Below are 11,690 nucleotides of genomic sequence, written 5' to 3' on the forward strand. Positions count from 1 at the left end.
GGAGACCAAGCACAGCAACCCCAAAGACAACAGACAACAACCGCAACAAGCTATTTTACAGGATGAATCCCTCACATTTAAAAGACAACATTTCTTGGCTCCAGTATATCAACCCTCCTGTTCACAACATTATACGAGACTACAAGTAGGAGTAAAATGGGGTGAAGGAGAATGGTGAACTGAGAGGCCCAGAATCACCTCTCTATTGTGTTACCATTCTGTTACCCCCTGCGGTGCACATTATCCCCCTGCTCTTATTAGACCTCGTCTCTGTGCTAAAAGGCACCATTAAATATTGACCAAACCAAGCCACATCCCCCTCTCATCCCCCATAAGCCATCGTCCCACCCCTTATTGGATTCTACACAGACCATACAGTACATAGAGTAGGTGGGAGAAAGATATACTACAAGCCACCCCCATTATAGGTATACAGAGCGCACTACCCCCGACTCTATATTTCCCTGTGGGCCTTTCTGGAGAGGTATGAAGGTCAATGTCACAGGCGCATCACTAGAGGAAAGCGGGGGTGGGGGTGTACAGTATATTAAGAAAACGGCAGAGAGCTGGCGAAGCAAACAAGATATGGTCAGTTCAAAAACATGTATTAGTGTTGCCCACTGCCAACATTTCGAGACTGTCAGGCTAATCCACTGGCTGTTTTGTTTTGTCAAATTTATTGACAATATCTGAAAGACGTGCTGTGGAGACACACACACATAAATGCAAACACACTCCTAATATATCTCACATCCGAGGCAGCGAATGACAGGCAGGTAGATGCACGTTTCAATGTTAGCCAAGTGAATCCATAATACCGTTGCAATTTCTGGTTTTCAGAGGAGTTGAGCTCATTTGGGGCGTCTGGGCCAATAAGACAGTGTCAGAGGGGTAGAGGAGGGCAGGTATGCACTAGTTGGCACATTGGGGAATTGGACCCGACACCGCCGAGACCCAAAACGGCTGAGTCCACACAAAGGGTGATGTTCCAAATTAGTGCTGGGGTGTCTTATTCAGGAAGAGAGAGGTGACCTGGGAGCTGTTCCGAAGGGGAATAGGGAGTATTTATAGGACTCTGACTGAGAGGTAGCTTGGTCACTGCTGGTTACAACGTTATATACAAAAGGTGCTGTGATGTAGAAGTCTGAGTCATAGCCTCTTTAGGAATTGATTTTCTTAAAATAGGACATGGAGTGTTTGTGTGTACGTCTGCGTGCATGTGTAGCCTGACTAGACCGCCCTTTTGGCTGAGAAGGGCAGTCATGAGATTTCATAGCATAGGCCTTCCCACGTATCATTACAAGAACAGACCCCCTCATGTTCCACAGATTTCCCTGACCCACAGTATTCAGAAAGTTATAGGACCAGCGCACAGAACACACAGCTTAGGTCAGACACACACACCATGTCTGTGTGCCTCATATTGTGTATCTTTCTTTGATACACACACACACACACACACACACACACACACACACACACACACACACACACACACACACACACACACACACACACACACACACACACACACTTCGTTCGTGTGTCACATGTACAACGCTCATTAAATGTGCGAGACACAAACACACACACACTCAGAGAGAGAGAAACACTCACCAAAAACATTTTCTGTCTCCTCCAGCTGTGTGGCAGACATGGCGCAATGGGTACTGTGAAGAGAGAGGGGGTAGAGAAAGAGAGAGGGGGTAGAGAAAGAGAGAGGAGAGAGAGAGCGAGAGAAACGGAGAGGGCGAGGGGGATAGAATTCGAGATTTGGTACTGTGGAAACAAAAACATAAGACTACAGTGCAGAGAGAGAGAGAGAGACAGAGCGCAATGAGTCGATGCATTTATGTATATCGACAAGTTTAGTCGGCCTGCAGCCCTTAGCTTAGCTTTCACCACCCCATCATCTAACAAGCCTCCTCGTCTCGTCTGTCTGCTACAACGCTTAGCCCTGTGGTTGTTTCTCCCTGGAAGAACCCTCAAGGAAATCACATTAGGAATTTACCAGAAAATGAGCAGCAAACCCCCCCCCATTTCTACTCACTCACACGCACATAAAAACACACTCATGCGCTAATGGGCACGTCTGCCCGGGAGCATAGTCATCAGGGTGATTGATCGCGAGTGCTCAGCTGATCATCACACTGCTGACCCATTTCCCTGCTAGCCAGGTAATTAAACATGCGGCTAAAGAAGAGAGAATGGAGGGATGGAGAGATGAGAGGAGAGCAAAAACACACACAGGGGATTCCACACCTTCCTAAAGAAATGGCTGCATGATAAAGATGGATGATGTGTGTATTTGGGCTGGAAAGGGGTTCATGCATTACATCTCAAATGGAGGGTGTTACACTGTAGGATAAAGTATAGATATTTTAGTGGATCAAATGTAAAATATATCTTAGACTTAACTCCACAAACAAAACGAATAGAACATTCAGGATCAAATGAAGATACATAAGGTTGTGGTAAGATTGTTGCAAATGAAGATGATTAAAGTTGCCCCAAGCTAGCTTGGGTTGTCCTGCAAATCACCCAATCTTGTGCCCGTTAACCCCCCTATCTTATCTGTGAACTCCAATCGATACTCTGGACAGTATCCTTTAGATCTATTCTACCTTATCAGAAAACTCTAATGGATGGTAGCTCTGTGCTGTTATGGATGCTTGGAGAACACAGTACTGGTCATTATATAGCTACAGTAACAGTTGTAAGCATTGGACAGAGTAGTTTGTTGCAGTCTGTGAGAACAGTGGCCGATTATTTTCTTTAAAAACATAGCTGGGCTTTTGTTTTTCTCTTCAAAATCCACTTCTACCAGAACTGGCCTGGGGGTTAATCCAGCCAATAATACACTTACTGCATTAGAGTTTGCAACAAACATCACATCTGTGATTAACTGCCTCAAGACACTTCACTCTTCGCATTAAACAATTCTGCACAACTTCAGACAAAGAAAGTATTATCCAAAAGTGCAGCTTCATCATGAATGATGCACCCTCAGTTTTTAGACATTCAGTTACTCATTGAATACGTGACACCAAATAGCTCCATGCTCCTATCATTTGCCACATGAAAGCCAAGCAACCCCTTGGTTCCACCTATGCAGTCTTAGAGCCATGGTCAAAATGGCTAGAAACGGTGACCATTTAATAGTAATGGACAGCCAGTCATTTAAATCAATGATCATCAGAGAGGAAGGAGATGAGGAAAGGAGACCATTTGATAGAAATGGGACTCAGCCTAAATCTCCCCTGGTTTGTAGATGGAGAAGCCACTAACAGTGTGCTGACTGCACCAGCCCAGAGGGGAAGAGGGGAGGTGAGTGGGCAGGGGGCCCATGAGAGAGAGGCCATCTGCTGCCTACTGCCCGTGGCCCTGTAGCCCTGGCAGGACACAGCAGCATGGTTAGTGCAACACAGGAATATGTGTGTGTGGGAGGGGGGTGAATGCTCGCTGTGCATGCATGTAGATGTGAGTCCCGGTAAGAGACAGAAAACATATGGAATGCTAAGATAAGTCCTGTATTTGAAAAGACGGACATCAATAAACAGACAAAAAGGGCAAGAAAAACATGTACAAAAGTGGGATGAAAACATCAATGTTAGCTTAATGAAGGAATAATTTACCAGTCAAAGGTTTGGACACCTACTCATTCAAGGGTTTTTCTTTAGTTTTACTATTTTCTACATTGTAGAATAATAGTGAAGACATCAACACCATGAAAAATATTTTATATTTGAGATTGTTCAAAGTAGCCACTCTTTGCCTTGATGACAGCTTTGCATTCTCTCAACCAGCTTCATGAGGTAGTCACCTGGAATGCATTTCAATCAACAGGTGTGCCTTGTTTAAAGTTCATTTGTGGAATTTCTTTCCTTCTTCATGAGTTTGAGCCAGTCAGTTGGGTTGTGACAAGGTAGGGGTTGTATATAGAAGATAGCCCTACTTGGTAAAAGACCAAGTCCATATTATGGCAAGAACGGCTAGAATAATCAAAATGAAATGACAGTCCATCATTACTTTAAGACATGAAGGTCAGTCTACCTGGAAAATATCAAGAACTTTTAAAGTTTCTTCAAGTGCACAGGAAAGGAAGACAGAGGGTTAACTCTGCTGCAGAGAATAAGTTCATTAGAGTTACCAGCCTCAGAAAATGCAGCCCAAATAAATGCTTCACAGAGTTCAAGTAGCAAACACATCTCAACATCAACTGTTCAGAGGAGATTGTGTGAATCAGGCCTTCATGGTCGAATTGCTGCAAAGAAACCACTACTAAAGGACTTGCTTGGGCCAAGAAACATGAGCAATGGTCATTAGACCTGGAGAAATCTGTCCTTGGTCTGATGAGTCCAAATGTGAGATTATTGGTTCCAACCCCCGTGTCTTTGTGAGTCACAGAGTAGGTGAACGGATGATCTTTGCATGTGTGGTTTCCACCGTGAAGCATGGAGGAGGAGTTGTGATGGTGTGGGGTGTCAGTGATTTATTTACAATTCAAGGTACACTTAACCAGCATGGCTACCACAACATTCTGCAGCGAAATGTCATCCCATCTGGTTTGCGCTTAGTGGGACTATCATTTGTTTTTCAGCAGGACAATGACCCAATGCACCTCCAGGCTGTGTAAGGGCTATTTGTAAGAAGGAGAGTGATGGAGTGCTGCACCCGACCTCAACCCAATTGAGACGGTTTGGGAAGAGTTGGACCGCAGAGTAAAGGAAAAGCAGCCAACCAGTGCTCAGAATATTTGGGAACTCCAAGACTGCTGGAAAAGCATTGTAGGTGAAGCTGGTTGAGAGAATGCCAAGAGTGTGCAAAGGTGTCATCAAGGTAAAGTGTGGCTACATTGAAGAATCTCAAATATAAAATGTATTTTGATTTGTTGAACACTTTTTTGGTTACTACATGATTCCATATGTGTTATTTCATACTTTTGATGTCTTCACTATTATTCTACAATGTAAAAAATAGTAAAATAAAGAAAAACCATGCAATGAGTAGGTGTGTCCAAACTTTTGACTGGTACTGTACACCCTAAGAGCTTTTTATTGTATGAGTCATCCATTCGATACCCTCTTCTAGTAAGAGCTGTGCACCAAAGTTAGTGTATCAATCTGTCCTCTTGTTGTGGAGACGGGGAGCGGAGAGGGACCAAACAGAGATTCCTGACAGTGCTGGGTATTGCAGTACATCACGTAGAGGAAACGCCCTGAGATAGAGCTGTGTGTGTGGCAGATACAACAGTCACATAAACACACACACACACAGAGAGAGAGAAAACTTCCTGTCTGTAGTGTAGTGCAGCAGATGACTGAGATGAGGAGAAAGACAGTGATGAGCAGAGCATCATCCGCCATAAAGCAACAAGCTAGTGAGCCGTAGCAGTACAGACAACAGATGATTGAACAGTAGGATGTGCTGTACTGATGGTTTAAAGGAATAGAAACTGCACACAGAGACGTAAAAAATGTCTTCACAAGTTCATCTGACTCCAGGGAAGGAAATAAATGCTTATTTGCCAAAATCCTGAAGTCCACCTTTAAAGGTGAAATATACTTCATATGCAATCTGCTTAAATATGCGATTTTGGATCTCACTATTCACGTCGCGTGGTTTGTTTGGGAAAAATAATGTCATTGCCTTCCCTCCCTGGCGGGATGTCTGAGGGAATCTCATCGTATTAGCAGCAGAATTGAGTCTCGCTGGGCAGACATTGGCCCACTCTGATGGTATGTGGAAAAGGAGTGGGGGCTAACAGTCGATTCTGAGGGATGCAATTTAGACAGCGCACACCTAAACCCAACCCCCCCACTTCCCTCTCATGACCCCTATTCCAACAAATCTATAGGGTGGCCTCTTTGCCAGAACATGGTTCCTTAAAACATGCATGAGGTGTGGACAGGACATAGATTGCCACATACACAGATATCGAGATACATGCTCTCACACACTCAGCACACACAGCACGCGTTCATACCCTGGTCCCAAGACTGAGCGTCCCACCATGGATCACTTACAGGGACATAAAACTAGGGAGAGGAGAGAATGAGTGTGGAGGCAATATACTGTGTCTGCGTCCAGGGACTGGTCTCAATATATATGACAAACGGGGTTCTTACGTGCGAACACACACACACACACACTAAATCTTGATGATAAAGAAATCACAAGACAGAAGATATCAAGGATAATGGCCTTACGAACACACACACACACTTTAACACTATGTGTTATAACGATAATGATAACAGCCAGCTTCTCAGAGGTTTGATGAAGCCGTACAACCAGTTACCCACTTGAGGAGGAGTCAACGGCGTCAGAGAAGGTAGGGATGATGGATGAAGGGAGGGGCAGGAAATATGGCCTAATCACTTCCTGCAGACAGAGACAGGTTTAGGGGTTGAGTGATGGCCATGGGGCCAGACAGTTGGAGGAACGTGGCCTATTACAAAAGCTCAGTCCTAGACAACTTCATGTACCATTATACACTGTCCACAACTACTACACCACTACCTTGTGTTGAGTCCAAGCTGGCTCCCTATGTTTACATTGCTACACTTCCTTGTAACCTTTCTATGATAACAGAAAAGTGAGACAATAGGATATAACTCCATTATATTTCTCTAACCAATTGAGTCCTCACAGGTCAGTGCCCATGAAGGAAAGGAAACTAGGAAAGGAAGACATTTCAGACTGCAATGACACAGTCCTACGGGGTGTGTCTTTCCCCATGAGTTGCAATATTTTATCACTGGACATGATGAGAGGGGGCTTGCTCGTTAGGCTGTGTGAACACGCCGTGTCCCATCTGTGTGTTCACTTGTTAGGAACAACACAAACAACCCTGGGGGAAGACGGACACTCACGTGGCGGCGAGAGAGAGAGAGAAGGACGAGGACGATGGAGAGATGGAGAAAGAGAGAAAGAAAAGGAGGAGAGGGGAGAGGGAAAGAGAGATGGAGAGGCAGATATTTAGAAAGATTCAGATACCCAGAAGAAAAATAAATTCATAGAACACATTAATCTCCTACATTTTAGAGTAAAAAATATCTCACTTTCAGAGGATTGCTAAATGTTGCAACAGACTTCAGGAGGGTATATACCTCAGGAGAAATCAAACGAGGGGAGTGAAGGAAAACAGTGAACAGTAGCTTTAATAGCCTGACAACAACCCAGACAGAACTACATGGGTCAATGCAGCTGAATATCTAATAAGCGCTCTATTCAGCCAGGGTGAGGATAGCTTGGCGTAAATGACCGCACCAAACGAGACAAACACATCCCAAAGCAAGCACAGCTTGTTCCCAAAAGAGGGGGTTTGTTTCCAACAACAAAAAGCATTGTCAGAGGATAGGGCTGGCAGGCTCAGAGGGAGGGAGAGAGAGAGGAGCGAGAGATGGAGAGAGGACAAGAGAGGAGAACAGAGATGATAAGAGATAGGCAGAAACAGAGATGAGAGCAGAGAAGGGCGGAGAGAGGGAAAGACTAGAAAACAAGATCTAAATCGAGACAACAAGGTAAACAGTCCGGGCGGTAAAGGCAGTGCAGCTCACCTTTAAAACGCGTTCCCCTTAGGTTGGCACTCAGCCGACATGGCAGACTGACATCAGCCCTCGACTCCCCTGGCAGCACGGCAGGCCGACTGCGTATCCCGGGTAACGGCAGCAGCGTTGGAAGAGACAGAACAGTATGTATCCACTGGGCAAAGGCTGGCTGCCTGCTTCCTCCTGCACAACCCAGCACTACAGTGCTCTGCTCCTCCACAGAGCACCATCAAGGACAGCCGAGCGAGAGAGGGAGGAGGGTGGGTGAGAGAGAGCGAGAGAGGGGAGAGTGAGAGAGGGAGGGAGGGAGGGGTGAAAGAGAGAGGAAGAGAGAGAAGCGGGAGTGGATGAGAGTGTCTAAGGTAGAGAGAAAGGAAAGAGAGAGAGATGGGGTAAAGAGAGAGAGAGGGACAGGAGAAAAATCAAGAGAGAAAGAGAAAGAGGCAGGCTGAGGTAGGCACACACTCAAGCACAGCTGTCTGGTATGATGGAGACGGCATCGCTCTGAAGCAGGTCCTGGTGATTCAGCCCTGGTGTATGTGTGTGTGTGTGGGGGGGGGGGGGGGGGGGGGGGTGGTAAGAGCCTGAGGGGAGGAGGAAGAAGTGATGGAGGAGGGGGAGGGAAGGAAGGAGGGGGGTGTCCATCAGCAGCACTCCACTCAGCTTATTATCAGGCCACACAAGGAGATGTCTCTCGTTTGCCTGGGGAGACACTGAAAAGGAGGAGGAGGATTAAAAGGGGATGGAGGGAGGATAAAGGAGATGCACTTCTCAAGACAGGTGCATCTGTTACGGTCCTCCAATAGAGATGTCAGTTGCACCTGGCCATTAAGGTGGAGCTCTGGTGAGATACATTATGGCAGGGTTCGGCAACAAGCATTTTTTTCTCCAGAAGACCAGGGCCCAGATTCTTCTTAACTGACATTTTTTCCTTAACTATAGACTTATGAAGAAAGTTAAGCAAAGTTCCTATTCCTCAAAAAGGTTACTGGAAATGTTCTTGCACTATTTCTTATGTTTCTCCTTAAGCAAAAAGTTAAGAAGAAATAAAATCCTAAAAATAAAGTTTGGGGATTTGTTCTTAACTCCAAGATAGCTAAACCCTTGTCTTAAACTCAGGGCAGTGAAATAATAAACTTATGAAAGCAATTGAACATGTTCAATTCCCTCACGAACTTCATCTGAAAGTTTCAGTTTGATTATTTTAAACCCAAGAACATTTAGAACAGTAATCTCAGTAGGAAATATGCTAACATGATTGCCATTGCTAGCTAGATAGCGAGCTAAATTCATAAGAAGATATTTGAGGACTTCATAAGAAAATCATTAAATCGTAAGATATTGTTGAGGAATATGAATGTCTTTTTTTTCTTTTCTTGAGCAGCTTCTTAAGTTTTTGCGTAAGAAGTGTTTTGTGAATCTGGGCCCAGGAATTCATATAAAGAAGTATTCCCATTAATAAAAAAGGGGCATATGTGATGGTTTCTCAACGTAATCAAGGTATGAAATTATTTTTCTTTTCAAATACAATCTCTTTTTGGGCTAAGTTGTGGTCAATTTGCAGTGTACAAATTATTATAAATATATTCCGGACCCACCTATATCCAGTCCGAAAAAAAACCGGCCTGCACCTGAATGTAGTTGCCTACCCCTGCTTCATGTAATGTCTGATGTTAGCAAGTATCTCCACAGTCGTGGCCAAAAGTCTGCTGCCTCAGTTTGTATGATGGCAATTTGCATATACTCCAGAATGTTATGAAGAGTGCTCAGATGAACTGCAATTAATTGCAAAGTCCCTCTTTGCCATGCAAATGAACTGAATCCCCAAAAACATTTCCACTGCATTTCAGCGCTGCCACAAAAGGACCAGCTGACATGTCAGTGATTCTCTCGTTAACACAGGTGTGAGTGTTGACGAGGACAAGGCTGGAGATCACTCTGTCATGCTGATTGAGTTTGAATAACAGACTGGAAGCTTCAAAAGGAGGGTGGTGCCTGGAATCATTGTTCTTCCTCTGTCAACCATGGTTACCTGCAAGGAAACACATACCGTCATCATTGCTTTGCACAAAAATGGCTTCACGGGCAAGGATATTGCTGCCAGTAAGATTGCACCTAAATCAACCATTTATCGGATCATCAAGAACTTCAAGGAGAGCGGTTCAATTGTTGTGAAGGCGGCTTCAGGGCTCCCAAGAAAGTCCAGCAAGCACCAGGACCGTCTCCTAAAGTTGATTCATCTGCGGGATCGGGGCACCACCAGTACAGAGCTTGCTCAGGAATGGCAGCAAGCAGGTGTGAGTGCATCTGCATGCACAGTGAGGCGAAGACTTTTGGAGGATGGCCTGGTGTCAAGAAGGGCAGCAAAGAAGCCACTTATCTCCAGGAAAAACATCAGGGACAGACTGATATTGTGCAAAAGGTACAGGGATTGGACTGCTGAGGACTGGCGTAAAGTCATTTTCTCTGATTTCTTCCCTTTCCGATTGTTTGGGCATCCGGAAAAAATCTTGTCCAGAGAAGACAAGGTGAGCGCTACCATCAGTCCTGTGTCATGCCAACAGTAAAGCATCCTGAGACCATTCATGTGTGGGGTTGCTTCTCAGCCAAGGGAGTGGGCTCACTCACAATTTTGCCTAAGAACACAGCCATGAATAAAGAATGGTACCAACACATCCTCCGAGGGCAACTTCTCCCAACCATCCAGGAACAGTTTGGTGACAAACAATGCCTTTTCCAACATGATGGAGCACCTTGCCATAAGGCAAAAGTGATAACTAAGTGGCTCGGGGAACAAAACATCGATATTTTGGGTCCATGGCCAGGAAACTCCCCAGACCTTAATTCCATTGAGAACTTGTAGTCAATCCTCAAGAGGCGGGTGGACAAACAAAAACCCACAAATTCTGACAAACTCCAAGCATTGATTATGCAAGAATGGGCTGCCATCAGTCAGGATATGGCCCAGAAGTTAATTGACAGCATGCCAGGGCGGATTGCAGAGGTCTTGAAAAAGAAGGGTCAACACTGCAAATATTGACTTTTTGCGTCAACTTCATGTAATTGTCAATAAAAGCCTTCAGTATTCCATAGTTACATCTGACAAAAATATCTAAATATCACACTGATGCAGCAATCTTTGTGAAAATTAATATTTGTGTCATTCTCAAAACTTTTGGCCACGACTGCACATATGACTCTGCTGCCCTCACTTGGTTGCATAGTTTAGCTAAACATAGAAAGTTCAATCGTCTTTAGACATGCATCAACACTGCATCCACATGACCATCAGCAGATATTCGTACGCCCAAGGCCATTATACAAGAACTAAGTACATTGATACATGCACATGATCTTTTGACCAATGCTTGTTTCTCGATGGTAGTCAGATGTTTTCTCACAGTAGCATGATGTGTTGTGAATCTTTAAAACATCCATTTTCAACAGTCCTATCTATCCTACAGGCATTTCCTGGGCCGTTAATATCCGCCTCGCTGTCTAGCACTTAGCTGTGTGCATCAGTGGAGGCTGCTGAGGGGAGGATGGCTGATAATAATGGCTGGAATGGAGTTAATGGAATGGTATCAAATGTGCTTCCTACCATTCCGTTGACTCCATTCCAGCCATTATTATGAGCCATCGTCCCCTCAGCAGCCTCCACTGGTGCTGCTGATCTCTCATAAAGCTCTATTCAAATTCTGGCCCCTCTTTCTCATTTCGCAGCTCGGGCCTTGTTGCATTAACAAATGTCCTCACACAAAGTCATTGCACACACCCGAACCATCAACTATTATTTTAGTCAAGTCTTCTATTTATGTGCTGCATCTCACACATTAGCCTAAATAAAGGACATGCATACTGTATGAGTACACACTCCACCAGGTAGATACATTGACGAATTCAGTGCACACATACACCAACAATAAATACATGCACACCCTCACTGCTTTGTCAATTTACACATCAGCATACTGTTCCCCTGCGGTGATATTGCCAGAGAATCAACGTTTATCAGAGGGACATGGGGGAGCAAAAGAGCACATACACACATGCATATTGTGCCTACACGCGCGCACACACACACGGAGACCAACCACCAAAATATAACCTTGAAAATATCTAGAAAATAAAAGGTTG

General features: G+C 44.7%; 1 protein-coding gene across 2 annotated transcripts in view; it reads right to left on the reverse strand.

Annotated features, from left to right (window-relative positions):
* Nucleotides 1-8,079, reverse strand: part of LOC106607513 (sterile alpha motif domain-containing protein 14) — a 37,404-nt gene extending 29,325 nt beyond the window's left edge. The window contains exons 1-2 of one of the 2 annotated variants that reach the window (XM_014204536.3): nucleotides 7,563-8,079; nucleotides 1,618-1,670 (exon numbers count right to left, since the gene is read on the reverse strand). In XM_014204536.3, coding sequence (XP_014060011.1) covers nucleotides 1,618-1,657 — 40 coding nt within the window. In that variant the 5' untranslated portion in view covers nucleotides 1,658-1,670; nucleotides 7,563-8,079. The remainder of the gene's footprint in view (nucleotides 1-1,617; nucleotides 1,671-7,562) is intronic. The other variant, XM_014204534.3, reaches the window with a different exon arrangement.
* Between the last annotated feature and the right edge of the window lie 3,611 nt (nucleotides 8,080-11,690).

This window comes from Salmo salar, chromosome 06 (genome assembly GCF_965601325.2).
Source record: "Salmo salar chromosome 06, fSalSal1, whole genome shotgun sequence".
In the NCBI taxonomy this organism is placed as follows: Eukaryota; Metazoa; Chordata; class Actinopteri; order Salmoniformes; family Salmonidae; genus Salmo; species Salmo salar.